The sequence below is a fragment of the Pleurodeles waltl genome, chromosome 1_1 (genome assembly GCF_031143425.1).
Source record: "Pleurodeles waltl isolate 20211129_DDA chromosome 1_1, aPleWal1.hap1.20221129, whole genome shotgun sequence".
In the NCBI taxonomy this organism is placed as follows: Eukaryota; Metazoa; Chordata; class Amphibia; order Caudata; family Salamandridae; genus Pleurodeles; species Pleurodeles waltl.
Window position 1 is genome coordinate 382,241,678 of NC_090436.1, and position 26,070 is coordinate 382,267,747.

Sequence of the window (26,070 nt, forward strand, 5' to 3'; positions counted from 1 at the left end):
TATATAGAAATTAAAGTGGATTAAAAGCAAGACTAAAACCCTATATGTACAAGATTAGAGATATAAAGAAGGTCCGATAAGACCAAGACATAAAGCAGTAGATCAGAACAAACAGGCCAGACAATTATCAGAACAATAATTAAGAAAGATGGATACAAAAAATAAACTCATTACACATTCGGAAGTTTTGTACGAATGTCCCGGCTAAGCCTTAGATATAAACCTGTTCGCAGAGCTCATAAGGTAATTTAGTAATAAGAATATTTGGTCTGCTCTATTGCCAGGCTGCTTCTTACGTAGGATCTTTGCCATCATGTTGGACCTGAGCTTGCAACAGTAGCTGCAAACCAACATAAAGTGTTCCATGCCCTCTTTCTCACGATGTAGGCATTTACCCAGAAACCTCTGGGTTGTAGGAGTTCCTAAATGTGTTTACTAGCAAGTGCAGACAGGAAGCTTGCTGGTAATTTGAGCAGTTTTCAAAACTGTCTCGCAACGTCCTATGCATTCTCTTGATCTGTGGAGCCCCCACAACTCTGCTCCGTATGAGATCTGGCTTCCCACCTTTGCTTGGGAGGCATTTTCGATGGAACTGGAGAATCTATGACTGTATCTCCACTATACACAAAATTGAATTGGTAGCCCCTTCTGAGTTGCCAATAGTAGTTTGGACGTGGGTTGACCATTTTAGTGTTTTTTTGATACAGAAATTTGATTGATTTTGCAGAGAAATAAGACGATGATACATACATTTAACAAGGTGCCAACGGGCACCTAATAGTGGTCAAACCCATTGTCCCAGGTAACACATTATAAATGAAGGTTATACGCCGCCTTGTTAAAATAACCCTGTGGATGCCACATACCGATTAGTTAGGGGGAGGGGGAGGGGGAGGAGGGTCCGTATCGACCCTCTCTGATGTAGTGCCTTTCGGTATTGTAGGAGGGGTACATGCTGCGGCCTCCCACTTCCCCCATACCTTGTTATATTTGTTCGGGCATCCTCTGGCCTCATAAACAAGTTTTTCACGTTGCGCACACCAATCCACCCCTCGCCTCCATTTAGTCAATGCCGGTGCACCCCTGGCCTTCCAGTTGGCCATTATGTCCCTCTTGGCCACCATGCATGCCACCCCAAGGAAGGTTCGATCCGATCTTCTCAACCCAGTGTCTCCCATGATCCCCAGCAGGAGAGGCAGTGGCGCCCTCCCTATATCTTCCTGTAAGACTCCAGGGACTTCTTGCAAGACCGCTCTCCAGTAGGTCGCTATGACCGGGCATGCCCATACCATGTAAAAGAAATCGGCTGCGGGATTCATACATCAGGGGCAATCAGCTGTGGGCTGGAGGCCCGCTTTATGTAATTTGGGGGGTGTAAGGTAAGCTGTGTGGAGGTAGTAGGTCTGTATTAATCGTAAGCGGGTAGCCATTGTTAGGGTACGCTGGGCCATCAGTGCCTCGTCCCAGTCCACCTCTTCCATTGGACCCACCCATCCCTCCCACCTCTGGCGGAGCACCTCCAGGGAACAAGCAGTGTTGGTGACCAAGGCGTGGTATATCTGGGAAACACCTCCCTTGCCCAGGCTCCCCATCAGTGCCTTTGCCTCCATAGGGCTATATTCAGGTATGTTATCCCCTGCCTGGACGTGTACTAGTAGGGCGTGTGTAATGCCATTAATGGAGTTTGTTTGACCAATGACTTTGTGTTTCACCCCTGCGCATATTAGTTGCTCAATGTTCACCAGTAGCACATGGTATGTTTTGTTTAGTTTAGCCGCCTATGGGCTTTGACATGGCATTAGCCATTACTTTCTGTATCCAGTTTCGCCGCCTATTGGCTTTGACATTGCATTAGCCATTACATTCTGTATTATGCCTATTGACTTTGACATGATGTATTCAGTTTAGCTGCCTATTGGCTTTGACATGGCATTAGCCATTACTTTCTGTATTCTGCCTATTGGCTTTGACATGCTGTATCCAGTCTAGCCGCCTATTGGCTTTGACATTGCATTCCTATTGGCTTTGACATGATGTATTCAGTTTAGCTGCCTATTGACTTTGACATGCTATTAGATATTCTGCCTATTGGCTTTGACATGATATCATATATTCAGCTTAGTTGCCTATGGGCTTTGACATGATATAAGACATTGCATTTGATATTTAGGTTAGCTGCCTATTGCCTTTAACGTGGAGTTAGATCTTGCAGTTGAGAATCCAAGCTGTATTTTTCCAAGCTGTGTTTTTGCACAAGATGAACCAAGATGTTTGTCTCAAAGTAGACTAGACCTGATAAGAGAGGGTACATGGGTTGTTTTTCTCCGCTTGAGCTTGGGAACAGGAGTAGTCTCGGAGACCTGGCCAGTCTCCAAAAGGCTTGCTCAGTTTTCCCAGGTCTGAGAGGAGGGGGCACACCTTTGTAACGAATGTCACAGGCTGCAGAGATTCAGATTCGAATCTGCCGGACCTCGTGCTGGAGCTTGGCGCCAGCTGCCAGCAATCCCGTGTGGGTAGATGAATCTCTTTCTCGCGGCTGACAGGGGGTCATCAGCTTGCAGACCTTAGAAAGATGAAGCTGTAAATAGTTTCCCACACGGTGAAGTATTTGTTTTGCTTTGCATTCAATATCTTATAAATATAACCTGCTGTGTATATTGCAAACTGATATATTTTGTTTGATTAACGCGGGCTTGAAAGCTACTAATTCGTCATTCATAAATATTGTGGTTGGGGAAGAATTAACAACAATAAAAGTCTTCTTTGACCTCAGAAGTGCATTTCTGGTGTGTTATGTTAGTGCTTAAAACTAGATAAGAGGAAAGCACTACAGCGTGGCGGAGCTGGAGATATTTATGGAATTGTGTCTTGTTTAGTGAAAAGAGTTTCTGGAGGTCCTCAAAGGATCGTATGTGTGACCCGCCCCAAACGTCGCCCAGTGTGGAAATACCTATATTGTCCCATTTCTGAAATCCCTCCAGGCCCGCTACCTCCGTTAAGTGTTTCCCGTGTCATAACGGGGTCTGCTGGGTTAGGCGCCCCCCCACCATCTCGACACCTTCTGGGCCGCCCGCCATCCCAGTAAGATCACTTTAGTCACATCTGGGACATCCCGGGAGATGAGGCCCCCGTACAGGGCATCAAAGATCCGCAGGTAGCTCAGTGTTTGAAGTTCCAGTCGGTATGCCGGATCTGTCCATCCACCCCCCACCCAGTTGTTAATGACGAGCAGGTGCATCGCAAGGTGATAATAATGGATGTTGGACATGCACAATCCCTCATTGTAGACATCTCTCTGGCAGGTTTTGAGCACCAGTCGTGGACAGGTGCCGTTCCATATGAATTGGCGCGCTAACGAGTCCATCTCCCTGAACCATCTCTTGGGGATGGGATGCAGAAAGTTTTGCAGTAGGTAAAGGAGTCTGGGGAGGATCATCATCTTATAGAGTGCTATTCTGCCGAGCAGATTGAGGGGGAGAGTCCTCCAGCGCTGGAGGTCATTCCTGATTCTTCTAGTTAGTGGTGTAATGTTGAGTTCCCATGTTAACTCGGGGAGTAGTGAAACATGTATTCCCAAGTATTAAAAACTGTTTCTCTGCACTGGGATGTTTTGTTGCCAGTCCACACAGTCTCGGGAGCGATGGAGGGGGACCAACAGAGACTTGCTGGGGTTTAGAGTCAGCCCTGAGGCCTCCGCGAAGAGGCCCAGAATTTGTAAAATGCGAGGACCGCTCGTGGCCGGGTTGGAAATGTATAATAGGACATCGTCTGCGTATAGCTCCACACGGTCCTCTGATCAAGCAGGCCAGGACCAACCCTCAATCAGAGGGTCCTCTCGCACCAGTATTGCCAGGGGCTCTATTGTTAGTGCAAAGAGCAGAGGGGATAGCGGGCACCCTTGTCGGGTGCCACTGCCAATGGGGAACGGGTCAGAGACCACCCTGTTCACCTGGACCCGGGCCGTCAGAGCAGAGCAGAGCAGACTCACCAGGCCTCGGAATTTAGGCCTGAGTCCGTTTCTTTGCAGAACGTGATCGAGGTAGGACCAATCTACTGTATCAAAGGCTTTTTCAAAGTCGAGCAGAAGTAACACCAAGGGGGTGTGAGACAAGGTCTTGTGGTGCGCCAGGGCCAGATGTAACTGTCTAATGCAGTGCCTAGTGCTATGGGTGGGCATAAAGCCGCACTGGTCGGGATGCACCAATGTGGGCATTACCTCCTTCAATCTGGAGGCAAGGATTGAGGACAGCACTTTGATCTCGGTATTTAGAAGGGAGATGGGCCGATATGCCGAACAGTGCCGCAACGGGGGTTGGGTCTTGGGGATCACTACAATTGTGGCTTGGTCGATCCCAGCAGGGAAACGGCCCTGTCTCTCGGCTTCCTTGTACATACTAAGCAGGTGGGGACCCAGGATATCGCCGCATTTGCTGTATAGTTCTGCCGGGAATCCATCTGGCCCTTCCGTGAGGCTAATAGCTTCGTCTAACCTATTCCTTGTCGCCAGGGAAACTCTGGGAAGAGTTATATCGTTTAGAAGGGGGGACTCTCTCTCAATGGTGGGCTGGGGATGCTCTGTATATAAGCGAGCGTTGTAGGAGGCAAAACTTTGTGAGACTTCAATGGGTGTTTTGGAAAGAGAACCTGAGTCCGCCATAATTTCAGGTATGACTCTATTAGCTAGAGGGCGGGTGGCCAGCCAATGTAGAAGCTTCCCATTTTTGTCCCCCCAACCATACACTCGGGCGGCTGAGGCCCTCCAAATATGTTTTGCTGATTCTAGCACTAAGTGCCTAATTTCGTCTCTAACCATAGTGAGCTGCCTCAGGTTGGAGGCCGACGTTGAGGTCGCTTGTTGGCGCTTCAGGCTTAATGCCCTGGCCTCCAACTCAGACACTCATGAATTTCGGGCACGTACACATGAACGAAGGAGATATTTGGCATGTCCTCTGAGAGTGGCTTTACAGGCGGCCCATATTGTGCGTGGAGATCGGACCGATCCCAGGTTCAGATCGAAATATTGAGCGAGATGGTCCCTAACCTCAAGGGTGTAGTCGTCTTGCAGGTACCATGCGTTCAGGCGCCACACCGGGCATCTGGCGGGGTCCGCTCCGCCCAGCCGGACACGTACCGGTGTGTGGTCCGAGACCCCACAAGGCAGTATCTCCGCTTCCGTGACACTGGTAATGTCTAAAACTCGAAGCCCGGTTGGATCTACTAGCGGTAACATCGCCGGATACATCTAGACTGGGGTCAAGAACGGCGTTGAAGTCCCCTCCCCACAGGGTGGTCCCTTGAGGGAGTCCCGCTGTTACCTGGCGGAGCGAGACTAGGAAGGCATCAAGTCCCGCTGGGGGGGGGGGACATACGCACATACAAGGTTTAACGGTGATCCGTGAAGTATCCCTGTGACTACTACAAATCTGCCCTGTGGGTCAGATTGCGTGGCTGTAATCACCATAGGTAATGAATGATGTAGTAAAATAGCCACCCCTCTAGAGCCTCTGGAGAAGCCCGCGTGATAAACTGTCGTATCCCCCTCATGAGAGCATGGGTCATCTAGACCCGGGGAGGTGGGTTTCTTGTAATAGGACCACTGAGGGGGAATATCTGCAGAGAGTATTGAATACTGCGGATCTCTTGATCTTATCTAACAGGCTGTTTACATTCCATGAGATGATCTGAGTCAGTGAGGGCCAGGCGTGGGTTGCGTGGTTGCTATATATTGCGGAGTGTCTGCCTGTGGACCTAGGGACGACCGTTTCAAGCGTAACAATGAAATATTAAGGCAACAAGGAAAACTTATCAACACATTACTATCTAAACCCGTTTCAAACTCTTCACCCCCCCCCCAACCACCCCCCTCCCCATACTCCCACCCCGGAAGCATCTGTCGCCCCAATACCCAACCAGAACAAAACAGACGGAAGGACTGTCATTGGAGTGGAGTGGTGGACCCCTCCCTTTAGTCAGATCAATTGCAATTAACGGTCATAAGTCAAGCCATACGTGGCATGCGCTAAAGAGGTACTGAGCCACCAGTGATGTCTCCTTCAGGGCCTGCAGGTGCGAACCGGGCGGCCCTGGCCACCCCGCACACCCCGATGAGAGCCATGTGTCTCATATTAGCCGAGCACCGGGGACTGGCTCAGGCGGTTGTCGTCTGCAGTTCGAGCCGAGTCCCGAAACTCCGGGGAATCGGTGGGGGCCCTCTCCGTCTGTGAACCAGGGTCTCGAGCCGCCTCGCTGTTCGTAAGAGTGTCTGAGTCTTTTCGCCTCCCCTTTCGGGATCTGGTACGCCTCCGGCTCTTCCGGGGTCCCCCTAATGGGGGGGGGGGGGGGGGTCCGTCACGAGAGGGCTCTCCCACTGGTTTCAGGGGTCCCCTCCGGGCTCAGACAGACGCCCCCCCTCGGTCAGCCAGTCTCACACCTCCTCCAGGGATTCAAAGAAGTACGCCTTTCTGGCCATAAGGACCGTGAGTCGTGCAGGGAAGAGGAGCATGTATGAGAGTTGCATTGCTCTAAGTTTTTGTTTGACATGCTCATATGACCATAGTGTTTTTAGTTATTATAACACCTGAATATTTAAAAGAAGCCACTTCCTTAAGTTTTTCTTGATTTTAAAAAGAATGAACATTTCAATGGGTGCTTTCTCCTGAAGGTCTCTATCTTATATTTATTGTTGTTAACTACCAATTTGTTGTACAATACGTTTCCATCACTAGGAACTTGGCCTGCAGGGATTTGGGGGTCTCTACTATAAGAATATAATCTTCTGCATACTGTAATGGTGGGATTTTGAACCATTAATTGATATCAGGTGACTCTTTCAGAACTTCATAGTATAAATCATTAATCTAGAGAGAGAAAAAAAAGAGGAGCTACAAGGCAGCTTTGTTTGACACCCCTGTTAGTGTACAATTTCCTGCTGAGTTGCCTCTTCTGACTTTCTGTCCTGAGTGGAGGTTCCTGGGTGTAATATTTGGATTAAGGACAGAAGGCCTCGCTCTATGACAAGAATGGAGAATTTCTCCCAAAGGAGGATTCTTAATACCAGATTAAAGGCGGACTAGAAGTCATTTTTGTCACTGTGCTGGTCTTGCAAATTAGGTTTAGAAAGGTAAAAATCTGATCAATTGTGACCAGCCCCTCTCTAAAGCCACCTTCTACGGGTGAAAGGATTGCCCCATTGCTGACCCACTTATCCAAGGCCTTGAAACCAATTTGGAAAAAAATATTGCAGTTGATGTTGATTAGACGTATTGGTCGGTAAGACTTTAAACAGAGAAATCAGTTCCATTTTCCTTGCTGTTACTATATAGAGGTGGAAACTAAGTCCATTGGATTTCGTAGAATGGCAGATATCCTTTTTCTTTTCATGACACGTTTTCTTTCTGTTTTGAACTTTATCTGTCCAGCAAATTAGATACGTTTTACAAAATGTGTTCTAATTTTTCATACTTGTATTTGCAGCTCATTGATGCGTTTGGCCACAAGTCCAACATCAGTCTTGTGTTTGATTTTATGGAAACTGACTTGGAGGTAAAGAGGATTGATTTGTAACTCTTCTATTATGAATTCAGAAAATGTCAAAGCTAGCTTATGATAGACAATAAGGCCAGGCTTATACAAGGTTCTTATTTCTACTGCTTAAATTATTATCCCACTTTTTAAAATAATTATCATTGGTTTCACCATCTAGTGAGTTTCACTAAAACTGGGTTTTAGATTTTATTTTTCAGTAACATTCTTTAGTGTCTTGTGGCTGTTAATTCCTCCTACATCTTAATAGGTTTGTGGCAGATTTTATATACTAGATGTAGAACAATGTATACAAATTACTGTTTTGAACAGTGCATGCCTAGGCTCTTTGACAAGTTATTTAGAGTGTCTAAACAGCAAGCCATATTATGTGAAAATGTGACCTTTTAAAGCAATAGTTTGTGTTTATTACACATGAGATATAAAGGTTCAACTTTAGCTTAAACATTTTACCTCTCTTGTTGGCTAGTGATGAGAACAGATTTTCAGTGGTTTCTTAGCTGATCCTGTATTTACAAAATGCAAATTTATGGTAATAATAAATAGAATTTCAACAAAGGTCTTAATCTAAAGTCCTCAAAGTACAAATGCAACTGTTTTGCAGGTTATAATAAAGGACACAAGTCTTGTGCTCACTCCAGCTCACATAAAATCATATATGCTGATGACGCTTCAAGGCTTAGAATATTTGCACCATCTCTGGATTTTACACAGAGTAAGTATTCATAAAGTGTATTTATCAAGTGTACTTTTGATTCTGTTTTGAAGATGTCCTAGAAGAATAACGGTATTGGAATCACAGCAAATATTCATGTTTCTCTAGCATAGTAGGTAATTCTCTTGCTTGAAATATTCCCTGTTGTCAGGCAGAGAATTGTTGATGAATTTAATTTCCTAGCATTTTAAGATAACATTAAAACAATAGCCAATCTTTGTAGCTCGCTCCTCTTCACCAGCAGCCAGCGATTGAATGGGCTTTAATTTACACCATATGAGGTCGTTGTAGATTCTTCCACTGCACCTCAAATGAGGGAAATCTTGGTTTAGCTCCTGCTAATTCTTAACACTATCAATATTTAGTCAGGAAACATTTGTTTTCCAGTATGGATCTTTCATAGATTCACATGCTTGACTCTTTGCCCGTCATCGAAGCGGGAGTCCCATAGTACCATAGAAAGAAGTAATAAAAAACCTACTTGGAAGTCAATCTTAAAATACATTCACTTTAATAGCTTATCAGCATCAATTAAAAAGACCCAAAGTCCAGCCAATCATGTGACAGGACCCTTTAAAATCCTCACCACAGAGGCTCCACTCCCTCGGATTTTCTACCGCATGTTGTGTGATGGGAGTCTTCGTGAGCTCTGCTCAGGTCTCTCTTGAACAAATCTGCACTCAAGAAGTTTCACTTTCAGTCTCATGTATATTTATAGTCTCTAAGCTCATACTACCTGACAATATCAGAACAACCCAGAAGAGTTTTATTTAGGCCTTGTGGAACCTGTTGTACTCAGTGAACCCTCCTAAAAAGTGCATTTACTGCATCCATCTGGAGATTTGTCACACTTTTTCGAAGAAAGCTCTGAAAGACAGAGAGGGAAGATTATTGTTGTGGCTGCAAAAGCTGAACTCAAAAGAACATCCTCTCTCTAAGGAGGATAGTGACCACTCCTCTATGACAGGAAAAGTCCTTCAAAAGAGGGAAATCACATCATAAGGAGCCTTCAGAGCCACCTAAAAAGGCTGCCAAGAAAACACATCATGGACATTCAGAAAAGCATAAAAAAACCTAAGGAGCATTTACAAATTGCAGTCAAGGAAAACATTTCCTCACAGAAAAATCACTCTGAACCTTCCATCACCCTCTATAATACAAATTTCTATGAAAAGGACTTAAAAATATCTTCTGTTTGTGACAGACCCAGGTTCTGGGTCACAATTCCAGTTTTCATCTACATTTTTACCGTGGACGATTGCATCGTCAACTATACCATTGTCAGTGACCACTACCACCATCATGACATCGACCTTCACTTCAGCAGTATCACCAATGATAATATCCTCATCTCTAGTGGTTTTAAAGGTTACTATGACCGCTAAGGTACTGTCAACAACGACACCATCCTCCCACATAGTGGCTAGTACAATTATGAAAAGTTCAGCCGCGTCTACACCAAAGCACCTGTGATGATGCTGTCAGTGAAACCACTGTCGACTGCAGCCCAGTCTACAAAACCTTAGACGATGAAGACTCCTTCAGTGGCTGCACCGTCAACTAAGTCGTTGACGATGACAAAGACATAGTCTGTGCCAGCACCATTGACAATGGTACCACCACTGATGTCAACACTAAGAAAGCCCTCGTCGATGACTGACTTCCAGTCCACGAACACATTAATGACATTTACCACCATTCATGAACGCACCTCTGATGCCTGTTTCTGCCATGCCCCTTCAGACACATTAAATACCAAGACACTCATATGCATGTGTGTCCACCTACACATCTATTTGACGATGATTCAGATGAAGGTCCATTTAGACTGGCACATAGCCCATCAGAATTACATGATAAATGTCAAGACGATGATGGGCAGTATTATGTACGCAAAGAACTTTATGATGAAGACTGTACTCGTATTCAAAGTCTACAGTTGGAAAAGTCAATGCAGTTACCAGTAGACTGGGTTTTTAGGCTCCCACATATGCTCCACGATTACTATCAGCAGTTCCCAGACCCAGCTTCAGCAGTACCTCTATCAGAACCGCAAACACCTCTTCAGTCTCTGCAACCACGAACACTAATACAGCAACCTTGCACTTTACAAATGCCAGTGACCCCTTTACCATCACTGTCTAGGACATTGGCGGACCCACCAGGTGGTGATCCGCAGACCTCGGATGAGGATGCGTAAGAGGGTGAGATACGTGACACTGCCTCCATACACAGTGAATGGAATGATTATTTGCTACCCACATCTTCTCCTCCTGCACTGCCACCAGTGGATTCACCACCTGATATTGGTGGTTTTCATAACATCATGGAAAGGGAAGCAAGGAGATTTCAACTCCCTTTGACCACCAAAAAACAGATGGCTTCCTTTATGATTTTAAGGAACCCAGGAGGAGATTTATAAGAGCTATCTCAATTGTGGATTTATTTGGCAGGAGGGTATATAAACAATGAAAAATCCTGCTAGAGTGTCTGCAGTAATGCCTAGACTAGACAGAAAGTACAAAGCACCAGATGATTCACTGGCATGTCTAATTGGCCACTCCAAACCGAATTCCGTCATCTATCAAGTGACACTGCAGCGTTCCAAGACCCCCCTCAGCCCCTATCACAACACCACCAGATAGGGGTGGATGTTGCCTAGACAATATAAGCAAGCGCTTCTTCAGAGCAGCCAACTCCCTGGCAATCTTAGGACGGTTTGACAGGCAAATGTGGTCTGACGTGGCTCAATATAATAGACTGCGCAATAGATATCTCCTCTACAGGTTTCAGACAATTAGCCAGAGCAGCTGTACTAAGAGAACAAGGCTGGCCGAAAGCAACATTATTCAGACCAGAGATTCAAAGCAAGATCTTAGATATGCCATACAACGGTGAAGCATTATTTGGCAAGCATATTGACAATGCTCTACAGGGTACCAAGGCTGATACAGACACAGCAGAGTCTCTAGGTTAATTCTCTTATCGAGAAGCTTTTCAAACCTTGATAGCAAAAGGGGCTATCAAATAGGTCCAGGAGACACAGAGGGAAGTTAGTTTCTACTCTTGTTTCTTCCTGATGAGGAAAAAAATCAGGAGACTGGCGCCATATTTTACACCTTTAGAGACTCAACAAGTACTTGGGGAAAAAACAGTCCTTTCGCGTGGTCACCATGCAAGATATCTTACATCTATTCAAACATAGGGACCACGTGACGGCTCTAGACTTCCAGGATGCAAATGTCCATGTACCATTTCATCCAAAACATTGCAAGTACAAACGATTCAAGGTAGCTGGCACCCACTACCAGTTCTCGCCTTTGCACTAAAATCAGCCCTGTGTATATTTACCAAGTGTCTAGATCAAATGGCAGCTCGTCTAAGATGGAGGGGAATGCAGGTATTCCCATACCTGGATCATTGGTTACTAAAATCTCCAACATCCCTCCAAGTCACAACAGTCACCACACTCTGCCTTGCCCTTTTCAGAAAATTAGGTCTAGCAGTAAACAAGCAGAAATCATCCTTCCTTCCAACAATGAAGCTGACTTTCCTTGTTGCAGTCTTCGACACCACCAAAGAAAAAGCATTCATCTCAGAGGAGAGGCAATCAGTGTAAAAAAAAGTTTTACAGTTCATGTCACTCCTGAGTATGGTATAATGTTGCATCCTTGTAGTACCAAGTTGCAGGCTGCACATGCACCCGTTGCTGGAAGAACTAGACCCGCAATGGATACAAGTGCAAGGGTCATTTGAAGACATCATTCGGATTACACCAAACATGGTAACATCAATGTAGTGGTGGGCTCAGCAGAGCAACATTGCCAAGGGACTGTCTTTTCTCTCTCGGGTATCAGATTTTCTCATAACAGGTTCGTCATTCGAGGGCTGGGGAGCTGATCTCCAAGATCTCCTTGTAAGCAGGAAAGCGAGTACATCTGAAAGGAAATTCCATATCAGTCTCCTGGAACTCAAAGCCATAAAGCTTGCCCTTTTAACATTCCTCCCCAGAATAGAATGCTCAGCCATAATAATCCAAACGGCCAATACCACCAGCATGCATTACATCAACAAGCAAGGAGGAACCAGATCATCAGCCCTATCACAAGAGGTGCAAACAATCTGGAAGTGGGAACTACAAAAATCAGATAACTCTCAAGGGTGAACATGTGCCCGGAGCAACCAACGTGTTGGCGGACAAATTAAGCAGGACAAATATCAACTGCCACAAATGGGAACTCAATCAGCAGACTGATCTTCACTTGCTGGGGCAAGCCACATCTGTTTGCTGCCAGCACCAACAGGAAATGCCAATTTTACGCAAGCTGGCATCCACAGAAAGGGTCATGGAGGAATGCATTTTGGATAAGATGTCAGAAAATATTTGCTTACAGTTTTTCTCCGATCCCGTTGATGGTGAGGTTCCTCAAGAAAATGAAAAGACAACCATGCCAAATGATCCTCATTGCTCCCAAATGGCTCCCGCACCGTTGGCGCCCATTCAACTGGAGGCCATTCCAACTTTGCTGACAATGAACAATGGTAAGATACTCCATCCCAATGCTACTTCGCTAGATTTGTTGGCCTTGCCTCTTGAGTTCAATTAATTAATAAACTTTGATATCCCAACAGACTGCAGGGAGATCTTAGCAGGAGCCAGAGCTGACACTACCAATAAAGCATATAAACCCAAATGAAACAGTTTTTTTTTGTGGTGCCAAGAGAAAAGTATACATCCGATTTCTTCAAATCCGGAGCAGATACTGCTGTACCTTCATGTGGCGAAAACTGGTCTCCCACACTGGAGCACATCGTGGGGCGATATCCCGTTTTAGGAGGACAGCTGACCGCCCTTCGGTCGGCAAGAATTATCAGACAATTCCTCAAAGGACTGTTCAGGGTTTTCCCTCCAGAGAAGGAAGTTCCTCCTGCTTGGCATCTCAATGTAGTACTGAGCCAATTAATGAGACATCCATTTGGACCAATCCACAAAGCAGAGTTAAAATGTGTAACATGGAAGGCATTGTTACTTCTGGCACTAACTTCAGCAAGAAGGATTAGTGACATACAAGCATTTTCCATCAAGCATCCATTCCTTCAATTTAAACCGGACATTGTCATCTTAAGAACAAGCCCAAGTTTATACCAAAAATGACCTTAGGAGTTTCACCTTAATGAGCCTATAATTCTATGAATTTCTTTCCCAATCCACAAACAATGGCGGAAAAACTCTGCATACTTTGAACATTAAGAAATGTATAAAATGTTATTTGCACAGAATAAGGCTGATCAGTTGTTCATAGCCTATGGAACTTTACGAAGGGGATTTCCAGTGACCAACGAAACTACAACAAGGTGGATCGCAACAGCCATCCAATTCTGCCACACTCAGGCAGGCAGACCCTTAACATGTAACGTTAAAGCTCATTCCACTACAGTCATCTCCACTACCACACCTCTTTGCTGGTGTGCCTATTCAGCAAATCTATTGAGCAGCAACCTGGTCCAGCAGACACACTTTTACACAGCATTACTGCCTGGATTTGGTTGACAAAACTGATTTGGTTGTGGGGCAAGCAATATTACGTCATCTTTTTCAGTGATTTTATGTGCAAATACTGAATGCTGACTATTCTGATTCAGGCATGTGAATCTATGAAAGATTCAATACTGAAGAATAAAATCAGTAACTAACCTGTAAAAGTAGTTCTCCAGTATTGCCATCTTTCATAGATTCATATGCAACTCACCCTCCCCATAGAGGATCCCCCTTACTACTATTGAGTGTACATCTCACGTGTGCTGGAAAATCTGAGAGACTGAAGTCTGTGTTGAGGGTTGTAAAGGGTGCTGTTGCATGATTGGCTGGACTGCAGGTATTTTTAAATGATGCTGATAAGCTATTAAAGTCAATGTCTTAACATTGACTTCTGTGTAGGTTTTTTTAATATTGCTTTCTATGGTTATGGCACTCCCACTTACATGTCAGGGAATTATTCAATAATGTGAATCTATGAAAGATACCAATACTGGAAATCTACAGTTAGTGGTAAGTAACTTTTATTTTCTTTCTGTCCCTTTCTGCTGCTTCGGAAAATTTGTAATGCAAGCATCTTGAAGATTGCTTTTATTTATGTTCATTGAAGCCTTTGCTCTTGTTCAAAGTAATTATCCATGACCCTCACTGAATTCATGAGCATTAGGTAGCTTCATCTAGGTGTGTGATCCTAGCTTTCCTTTGAAAGATTAAATGCCCACCTACACAGACTGGTTTGCATTATTTTCTTTTACTTTTTAAGTGGCTAATAAAACCTTAGAATTAACACGGTAGCATGAGCAATCCTTACACATTTTCCAAATATGTTTTAAAACTGAGAACTTAAAGTGGGCCAGTGAGCAATTCATCACCACTGGACTTCTTGAGGTGTAATGTCCCACTCTGTGATTTTTATTCCTTTGAAGAAAAAGTTGTTTTTTACTTTATCTACAAACTCTTATCACATGATTGTGAAATGTAATCCTTGTGTTAAAAACTAAATGGAAAAATGCCTTAATGGTCTCTACCATGTATCAGCCAAACCCCTCACTGTCCAGAAGTGTTCCGTCTGCCAAAACATTCTGAAAAGACATGGCAAGAGTCTGACGGGCTTGCTCATAGAAGTTGCAGCATGTGTTCCAGATCCACATTTAAGTCTGCATCAGGTGATTCTCATCCATCATAGAAGCCTTGAGGGGTTCTGCCTCTGTAAGGGGAAGGTGCTGAAATTCTCTGAAAGCAGTGTTTGGAGAAGGAATAAATAGCAAAAATAACATCTTTCTCACCACTCCTGGTAGATGCCGAGGAAAACGTTAAGAACATCGGCATAAAAAAAATTTAAGACAGCAGATCTGTTAGCATCTAAATTGATAGTGAAGCACTCCACGTCAAAAAGACCAACATTGGGGTAGGTGTTCTGTTTTTGCTTTGGGACAGACAGTGGGTCTGTGAACAAAAACATGAATGGGGTGTGTAATTTCCCACTGATAATGAAGAGCCACTAATCCCATTGCACTTCAGTTAGATTACCATGTTACTTCATTTAGGCTCTTGACTAGTCCTGGGTGGTGTTAATGACAGAGTGGCTTGAGTTACACTGACTTGAAAATGATGTGCCTCCAAGGAGCCTCTGCTGCAAAACAGTTTTTCAAGTGAAGTTGGCAGTGACCTAAAGAAGAGAAAACCCCAAATCAAGACTTCTCCCCATGTTGATAATCATGATAAGCATCTACGAAGCTGTCTTCCTCGACAAAAGGCCTGCTTCACAGTGTACAATGGATAAAGTAGTGTTTTGGGATTTGAGCACAAGTATGGCTGTTGTACTGAGCAGACTATAGATTATTGTTCCAGGAAATAATGTAATGCACATCAAGAATCCACAGATGGTTAAAAGTTAGCCAACTCTTCACAACTGCTTCATAACTTTTCCAGCTCTCAACTAGAAACACTGTCTCTTTTCAGTGGTTCCTACTTCTTTGAAATTTCTCGTTCAGGTATTTGCATGTTTTCTTGCTTTTGCATCTGTCTTTGTGATCAGTGTTCTGTAGCATTGTTGTTTTCCTATTCAGTTCACGCCCACCCCAGTTATTTTCCTTTGACTGGTTCTTTCTTCTGGCTATCCTATTTATTTTTGTCCTATTCTATTTGGTCATTTCTTTTGCTTATGTTTGGAAATGAAATAGTCACTGTATTAAGTGGAGAACTACACACTTAACACTAAGCCACTTGATCCCCAACTGTGTTGAGCTATTATACATCTATTATAGGTCATACTCCCTCCCAATGTGGCTATTTCATTATTGGTGTATCTGCACTTGAGCAGTCATTTCAAGATGTTGGCACCAAAGGTCTACTTGCACTGTTTATTTGGTGATTTTCAAATGAGATGTGTACATTAATGTAATTACCCTATGACAGATATGTTCCCACCTGTATATCAGGGAATGCTTCTGGTCTTTTAAGGGTTTTCACAATTGGTTTTGGTTGGATTTCAAAATTTAGGAAGGGGGTGAATATATTCAAACATTGCCCAAAATATTTTTTTTCGGTGGTATCTATCTTTAGGGACTTGTATATCAGAAAATGTCTGCATTGTCTAACCTTTCCTGGGCTGCCAGTACCCAAAACTTTACAAGTTCCCACTCTGAACTGGGCTGCAGAGTTGAGAGAAAAGCTGGACTACTAATGATAATGTCTTTGTAAAGACTAGAGAGATTGTTCCAATAATTGATAACTAAAGCATACCCAAGACATGGCGTGTGAAGGCCCAATACTTGGAAATTGTAAATATGCTCATCATACATTTACTGTACTGGAAGGTTGAGGAACATGTCACCGGAAAATATTTATGCAGCTCAAGGAACTGTGGATGATTCACTTTTTATTGATTCTGCTGACCAGTTTGGGGGGGCCAGGATCTCATAGCTCCTGGGTGATGGTTTTTATTTTATTCATCTTCCACACAGCTTCTCCAGTGAGCTGGTTTTCTGAAGATTTTCCTAGGATCAAAGCAAAAGCAGACCCCCCCCCCCCCCACCTTCCCCCTTTGGAAGGGCAATGCAGCTCTTCTATTAAAGTAAATAAGCTATACAAGTGCTAAATTCTTGGCTTCCACCAAAAGTCTAAACCTCATCCCTCACATTGCCACCACCTCAGAGCGAACACATTATTAGGATATGAATGTTTGCTGGTTCATACTTCTCTTACAGTTATTTGGAAGTCCAAAACCACTTACAAAACACTGGCATTTGAGGGTTTAGAGGAACAGTATTGTCTCAATTTCATGGCCAGGCACAAAGCCTTTTTAATGTTTCATCCCTTCTGTAATATGGAAGAAGGCCATTTCCTTTTTATCTTTATTACAGTTTGCTATAGCAGGGTGTTCATTGTTAGACCTCATTGAACTGGCTACTGTGTTCTTTTATGAGCATTTATACATTTTCAGCAAGAAACAACATCACATGGTTCTGGTCTGAACCGTCTCCCACAGGAGTTTTTTTTTCTCTCTACAGTGTTGGCAATCCTGCATTTCCCAGTTATCCAAACAGTCATATAACTCAAAGTAATAGGAAGTGCCATGATTTTCCAATGACACTCTGAAGTTGAGCTGGAAAAGGCATTATTTGTTTAAGACGGGCATCCCTCTGCCTTTCTTTTTTTTCACAGCATCAGAACTTTGTCTTAGTATTTTAACAGCCCAAATGAAGTCCAGGAAAAGCAGATCAGTGCCATCAAGAATTCAGGCCTCACCCTTGTCAGCCTGAAGAATGGCATTGTGGTCATGATAATTAGGACATTTGGCTGTGATGTCTCTCTCTGGGGCTGAAGGAGAAAGGAGAGGTTGGGATCCTGTGAGCTCTCTAATAAGGGAACAAGGCAGAGTAGCCTCTACGAACAGTCCAGTCTGTCCTCTCCAGAGTCCCTGCAAAGCCCTCTTGTGAACGTAGTCATTCATGAGGGCCCTTTACTGCGTTTAATGGCTTCACCACTCTTGGGATCTCCCTTAGTCCCAGATCAGTGAAACTGCCTTGATCTGACAATTTCTAAGGTCAGTGAGTGGCACGTTCCAGTCAACATTAATTGAATGTCTTACGTTCCAGTGCAGACCTAGGATTGGTGACTTCAAAGATTGGGGTGGGGGGGAGGGGCTGGGGAAGGTGGGTATGAGGTAGGGGGAGCAGAGATGGTGGGTGGGTGGGTTTGGGGTTGGGTGGGAGCCAAGCGGTTGTGGGGTGGGAGGGGAAGGGGACAAGATATTGTTGTAATCTGTCACCGGGCAAAGTGCAACATAGGGCATTTTTTGTTAGGCGGCAGCCAGGAACAGAGAGAGAGGAGGTGAGGAGTCTCAAAAGCCTACTTAGAACAATGGAAAGGAGATGGCAGCCTCCTCCACCTAACGAGGAACACAAGTTTCAAAGAGTGTATCTGAAACAGAAGTGTAGTCAGATAGGTCGACTCTGGGCAAAGTCTGTCTGTGTCAGACCCACCATCTTTCACATTGTCCCAGTGGAAACTACCATTCACACGTTACCATGATACATGGATCCAAAACATCCACATGCCCCTATGTTGGTATGCTAGGGATGGACGTTTTACAAGGAGAGCCAATCGAGTCTCCCAACATGAGTACAAGATAAAAAGCCTGTGATCCTGGATTAAAATCACGCTGCCACCATAGAGGTGACTTAAATTGGTGGTAGATTATGCATGTCCATAAGTTACCAAAGCGCAGTTCAACAAAGGAAAAACATGGGACACCTCATGCAGACTTCCAGATAGTAAAATTATCTTGAGAATACATCAATAGGCCAGACAAATTAACAGTGCAGGGCAGCACATCTTCTCCAAGTCATATTTATAACTTTCAACAGTAAAGCATTCTCTTAATTGGTGTTGAGACACTACTGTGAAGCATAAGGCATCAAAGGACAGTCCGTTGGAGAGATTGCTTTCAACTTCATATAAGACGCCTTTTATGTCAAGGGACTTGCAGTCAAACTAATTGTCCCTTAGTCTTCCTGCCCATTACAACATACTCTCCACCAGGCAGCTGATTGAAGACAACGTTTTTTCTCCTTTATTGGAGCTTTCATAGATTCACATGCTCTCATAATTTTCCGTCGAAGTGGGAGTCCCACGATACATTTGTTAAAGCAGTGTAATGTTAAACAGCTTCTATCATTTAAAGGAAACCTAACTTTAACCAATCAGGTTGCAGCACTGCCCTCCGAGTCTTCTGTCTCTCCGATTTTCTACTGTGTATAGGGAGTCTTCCCTGACCTCTGCTCAGTTCTTCCTACTTTTAAGTCTTTGACAGATTATGTATCTAGCTACTGCTACCAGTTATCATGTGCTTCAAATCTGACTCCACAATATCAGGACTGTCTAAAAAAAGGTGTCTTTAGACACATGGAGCCTGTGGGAAGAAGAGGCTGCATCCTGAAGACCAACACAAGGACTGCACATACTGCCTCTACCCATCTCACAAGCTAAAAGATTTTAAGATCTGCTCTACTTTTTCCTAAAAACCCTAAAAGACAGAGAGGGGAGGTTATTGCTGTTGCTACAAAAGCTTAAAGCCTAGGAAGATCCTGTTTCTCGGGATGACAGGATTTTTCCTCTTCAAGGAGAGTTTTAAAAAATAAAAATATAAAATAAAGCAGAGGTATAAAGTCAGAATTTCAGTCACCTCATGAGCCTCTCAAGAAGCCTTCTAAAAAATATGGCTCTTACAAAGAGTGCAGTGCCGTCCCTTTGAAAGACTCTCTCACAAGCATAAGGGACGTGACATTTCCTCAGAAAAAGCAGGGCTCTCAAAAACTAAACGTTTGTTGTGTGGTTCCTATTATGGTAATAAAACTGCATGTTTTAGGGCGGACCACCACCACGTGTGGGTGACTAGTCACTTCCACACTGTCTGAAAGCTGTCAGCCTGACTCCAGGTTAGCCTGCAGTACCTCACCAAATCCTAAAGGGTAAAGTTGATTTGTGGCAACCTAAATGTGACACTGACTCCTCAGGGAAGTTGTGGTGAACAAATCATACCCCTTTCGCTCTGCGTCCCATAGCTCTGCCCCCTTTCTTAGCCACAATTTTTGAAACATTTATTAATAAAGAACTGATCAACTTCCTGCTAGATTCAGGGAGCTTAGATGTCCCTCAACACGTATTTCGGAAATCCCACAGTACCGAATCCGCTCTCATCTCTTCATCGGATACCATCTGCAGATTGGTTGATGAGGGTCAGGGTGCCTGTCTGATATTGTTGGATCTATCTGCAGCATTTGACACCATTGCACCCCATATTCTGTTAGAACGATTATATCAGACAGGTGTCCGGGTTCAAGCCCTTAAGCTTCTTGAATCTTTTTATACTAACAGGTTGTCTATGGTAAATTGTGGAGATTTTAAATCTCCTGCCTATCTTTTGCCATGTGGGGTACCGCAGGGCTCGTCTCTCAGCCCTACTCTAGTCAATGTTTATGTTGCCCCTCTGGCTGAACTAATACGCTCTTTTGGCTTCATCCCTACCTCCTACGCAGATGACACACAACTTATCATCCCTATCAATAAAAATGTGGAGGAAGTTGCGACTCGTTTTAACACCTGTATGTTAGCTATAAATAGTTGGATGAAGGCCAATTGGCTAAAACTGAATTTCGAAAAAAACGAGATTCTCTGCTTTGGTATGAGCAGGGAACATTGGTCCCCGAGTTGGTGGCCTAAAGAGTGTGGCATTCCGCCCCCATCCCGGGTTCCACCTCAAGGAACTTAGGCCTACTCTTTGATGACCATCTATCTTTTAAACCTCAGGTCAACCAGACGGTCCAAACCTGTATGTGGATCCTGAAGAAATTGAAGAAAGTTTTTTTCCCTATATTCAAAAGCAATGGAGAACTACAGCTACCCTGGCCCTTGTTCTGTCCAGATTGGACTACAGTAACGCTCTTCTGCTCAATCTGGACAAAGGATCCCTCATTAAATTGCAGTTGATGCTGAATACTGCTGCTAGAATGCTATTGAACCTTCCGCAATTGGCTTACGCTAAGGATAGCCTCAAACGCTTACATTGGCTTCCGGTAGCCCAACGGATTATTTTTAAAACTCTTTGTATCACTCACAAAGCTGCCCATGGGATCGGATCTAAGTATCTGACGTCGAAATTACAATGGTATAGACCCAAAAAACTGCTGCGTTCTGCTAGCACCTATCAACTTCAAGTCCCCCGCACCAAGAAGGTGAAGTGGGGTGACAAAGCCTTCACTATCATGGCTGCAAAGAATTGGAATCTACTCCCTTTGGAATTTAGGAAAGAGCACAATTATCTTACTTTCAGGAAACGGGTCAAGGCCTGGCTTTTCCCACATTCGGTCCTGACCCTGATCCTTTTCTTTTCTTCCGACCTTCCACACTCACCTTTTGTCAGCGCTTCGATGCCCACGGGCCGGAACGCACTTTAGAAATACATCATACATACATACATTCAAAGACTCACAAATGCTAAGACAGAATAAAAGATGCAAGATTGATTTCAGTGCATTAATTGAAGCAATTGAATTGTATTATAAAAGGCATGGGCTGCAAAAATAAAGCAGATGAAACCTAAAATAGTGATCATCATTATGATTAGGGTAAAGATAAACAATCCCGACATCTTTGCATGGTCCTAAAACCCTAAATGATTTTTACCTACACCCTTTGTCTAAAGATCTGAGAACATAATGGTGGTAATCCCAGTCTAAGAGTAGTACCCCTACCCTATACCTGAAAAGGCTGGCAAGGGTCTACATGTTGTCTTGATGGCAATCCTCTTGGTTTGCTGAAAAGTCAGTACCAGGATCAGCAAAGCTGTCAATGGAATGGTGTACATCGCAGGACGGCCATGACTTGAATGCCATCTGCCCTCATTAGGCGCATGTGGTGTTTATATAACGAATCCTGCAGTGTTTTGGGAACAGGGCTCACATGATATGTCTAAAAAATGGGGACTGGCCCCTGAGTTCCTTGCGCAGCAATACTAATTAGAATATCGTGTACTGAACAGGACAGCCTTGAACGGGGCACAAAGTGAAAAATTTACAAAGGGCTGATAAAATATGCAGTGTAAGCAACTATGTCTTCTTGGAAAGAAGCAGCTGATTAAAAAAATAAAACAACGAGCTGAAAGCTGGCTGTGCTAAAAAAAAAATGATGTGAAAATTAATAAAACTGTATCTATGAGAAAAGGGCACAGGCTACGGGTCTAATTCTAAAATAAGGGTGTTTAACCCAGGCACTACGTAGAACCCAGAACACCTTCAACGACTTGTCCTCAGATTTCTCATAAGATTAAGAAAGCATGATCAGTACACCATTGGCAAAAGAAGAAATCGCCTTCTGTGCTGATGAAGACGACCATGGTCAACTAGGATGTTGACCAAGACAATGGTAACAGCAGTGATTGTGGTCACTTAACCGACTACATTGTCTGCAGTACAGTCTACGGTGCCCATCCTGTCAACGGTCAAACGGATCTCTGCCTCATCAATGACGACACCATCAGCAGCTAAACAAATTCCAACTGCTGTGCCGTTCAGACCGCTGTCGACATCAAGAGGAGAATCACAGGAAAAAGCTGAAGAAAAGGGGAAATCTAAATCTGTGATTCAGATTATACACCCCCTAGCAAGGTGTTGCCCAGACCACCAAGTCATCTGCTGAATGAGGGTGACCCAGATGATGATGGTTCTTTTGGGGTACCACACAGCCCAACGGAGCTTCAAGTAAAATATCATAAAGATGATGACATGGAAGAGAAAGAATATTATGGCCAGGAATATTACCGTCATCAGCAAGAGGTTATAAATTATCAGGAACAATTCCAGCCATATCGGCAGCAACAATACCAGGAGGATGTAGCATGTGTACCAAGAGCATTGGTCTTGGATCTCTGAATGATGCTGGTGGATTACCACAAGCGATTTCTGCCACAACCACCTCACCTAGGCAGGTTAAAATGTCTCCTAAAACTCCTTCAGTACAGACTTTCATGCCGCAAATGCCACAAAATATCCCAACAGCCGCCTCAAGGCATACACCTCACTGAGTGGGATGATTACCTCATTCTGACTCTGTCGTTCCCAGAGCCACCACCCACAGATTTACCCCTGAATATATAGGAGATTTTCATAATCTACTAGAGAGAGCGACTAAAAGGTTTGACCTTCGATGACAGCTAAGCAAGCTGACTGTTTCTTATACTATTTTAAATAAACCTGTTGGAAGACTGTCAGAGTATTCCTATTGTTGAGTACATCTGGGGCGAAGGTATAAAAACATTGAAAAACCTGGCGACAGTGACTACAATGGTGAAGCCCTCTTTGGGACGCACATTGATGAGGCCCTTCAATCTATTAAAATTGATATAGCAAAGTTGCTGGAAACTCTGCAAAACCGAAAGATTCCTTTTCATGGTGCACAGGGTAGATGGCAATTCTGTTACAGAGGAGGCTACCAACATACCAATCTGGGTTGCAACAGTTTTGTGTGCAATACAAACAGCGACAACCTCCTCAGGGAGCGGGGGCTTCCACAAGGCAGACCCAGAGAGGAAAGCTGGGTCGACAGGGCAAGGACACAAAATGTAGACAGTGACTTATCACAAGCACTGACTACACCTCTGTTTCCTTCTGCATGTCTCGGAGGCAAAATATCCAATCACTCCCTGAATAGAAGAAAATAACAGACCAATGGGTATTGCATTCAATGTTTTCTTTTTATTGGTATTGGATTTAATTACATTCGGTGTCACACTGGAATTAATTTAGACACTGCCTTTGACTCCACCCCAGAAGTCCCTGATAAAACATCTGCATCTTTTCAGGTTAGAAGTCCAGACCATGCTCGGCAAAGGGGCCATAGAACAAGTCCCTGGAAATCAGCAGGAAAAGGGTTTTTATTACAGTTTCTTCTTGGTTTGGAAGATGTCAGGGGAATAGAGACCCATTCTGGATTTAAGAAGATTGAACAAATATCTCATTAGCCAGACATTTCGCATGGCCACGCTCCAAGATATCCTACAGCTTCTAAACCAGGGAGATTATATGTCCTATATAGTACCCAGCAGCCATTATTAGTTCAGAGTCCTGTAATTCGGCCTGAAATCCGCCCCTTGCATTTTCACAAAGTGCCTGGCACCAGTAGTGGCATTCCTAAGGCAGGAAAACCAAGTCTTTGTTTGCTGGTCAAGGCACCTTCCCATCAGTATCCACAGAGGTCAACCAATGCATGCCTAAACCTTTTCAGCAAGCTAGGCCTTACGTTAAACCTGCAAAATTCATCCCTTCAGCCATCCACAAGAATAACATTCTTTGGGGCTACACTGGATACAGTGCAGAATAAAGCTTATCCAACTCCAGAAAGACGGGCAACATTGCTACACTTGGCTTGTTTAAGAAAAAAAGTCACTTGCAGTTTGCCTATTCAAATCCCTGCTAGAAATGATGTGCTCCTACATCCCTTTGGTACCATTGTGCCAGCTTCAGATGCGGCAGTTGCAAGAGGAATTGGACAGGCAATTGATTCAAATACAGGGCTCTTTTGACAATATAGTTCATGTCACCCCGGGAACCAGAACAGCCCTTTCCTAGTGAACTTGAGAGGTGAATCTTTCTACAGGCCTTTGTATTCATACCCTAAGTTCCCCGGTTGGTGATCAACAGATGCTTCCATAGAGGGTAAGGAAGCTCATCTCCAAGCTTTGCAAGCCAGCAACAAATGGGGACCTTCTGAGTTATTTCTGCATATCAGCCTTCTGGAACTCAAGGCAGTACACTTAGTTCTGCAAGCCTTCCTGCGGAGAATAAAATAGTCTGCAGTGCTCATCCGTCCAGCAACACTATGACCATGCACTATATCAACAAGCAAGGGGGCGTAAGATCCCAAGCACTGTCCCAAGAGATGCAAAGGATTTGAGAGTGGTTGATTTGTCACCAGATAAATCTGAAAGCTGGGGAAGCAAAATGTCAAAACAGACACATTGACCAGAATGAGAAGTACCTGTCACAAATGTGAGATCAAACAGGAAGTCCTAGAGGAAATGTTTAGTCAATGGTGCAGGCTGATTCTACACAAACTGGCATCCTTAACCAGGGTCGTGGGGGAGTGCGTTTTCGATTGCATGGTCAGGAATCTTTGTATATGCTTTTCCTCCAACTCCTCTCCACACAAGGATTTTCAGGAAGATGAAGGCAGAGCCCTGCAGGATAAATCGTATTGCTCCAAGATGGTCAAGACAACATTGGTTCTCAGAGCTACTTCTTCTACAGGAGCGACCGCACATCCAACTGCAAACACTTTCGTCTCTACTGACATTCCTAACACTTGTCAGCTTGTCTCCAGATTTCAATGAGTTTGAGCATTTGAATATCCCAGGAGAATGCAGAAGTATTTTGGCCAGAGCTAGAGCAGATAGTACAACCAAGACCTACAGTCATAAATGGAAGCAGTTTTGCATCTGGTGTAAATGGGCAAGCGTGCACCCAGTGCGCCACAAGACACTCTTCCTTATTTGCTACATTTGGCACAGTCTGGTCTCGCTCATGCCTCCATTAAGGTTCCCTTAGCAGCCATGTTCCGCTTCAGAAGATGATAGACATTACCATTGTAATGGTCTAGCAGACTAATCTAACAATTTCTCAAGGCTCTGTTTAGGGCTAAACCGCCAATAAGATGTCCTCCACCACTATGGCAACTAAATACTATGTTTTCTCAACTAATGAAAAGCTCATTTGAGCCCATACACAAAGCAGACATTAAATTTCTTTGTTGGGATGTTGCAATCCTGCTGCTACTAACAACTACAAGATGAGCAGGTGAAATACAGGCATTCACCATCAAAGAACCCTTTTTACAGTTCAGTAACCATGGTGATTCTGCGAACAAATCCAAAATTCATGCCAAAAGTTCTTTCAGACTTGTATTTAAATGAACCCATAGTTCTAAAGGCATTCTTTTCAGATCCCCAGAATGTGGCAGAAAGGACATTACATTCCTTGGATGTCAAGAGATGTTTGAAGTTTTACCTTGACAAGACAAAGCAATTTCCAAATCCAGTCAGTTGTTAGTGGCATACAGTGCTCCTAGAAAGGGTTATACGCTCTCTAAACAAGGCATCGCAAGATGGGTAAATAATGCCGTACAATTGTCATCAAAAAGCTGGCACACTGGTTCAGGATTAAGTGTGGGCTCATTCTACTAGAAGTATATCGACTTCAACTGCGTTGCTTGCTGGAGTGAC

At 44.0% G+C, this 26,070-nt stretch overlaps 1 protein-coding gene across 2 annotated transcripts in view; it reads left to right on the top strand.

Annotated features, from left to right (window-relative positions):
• Nucleotides 1-26,070, top strand: part of CDK7 (cyclin dependent kinase 7) — a 210,639-nt gene that overhangs the window by 62,828 nt on the left and 121,741 nt on the right. For both annotated transcript variants that reach the window (XM_069223135.1, XM_069223141.1), the window contains 2 exons: nt 7,474-7,542; nt 8,147-8,257. In XM_069223135.1, coding sequence (XP_069079236.1) covers nt 7,474-7,542; nt 8,147-8,257 — 180 coding nt within the window. The remainder of the gene's footprint in view (nt 1-7,473; nt 7,543-8,146; nt 8,258-26,070) is intronic.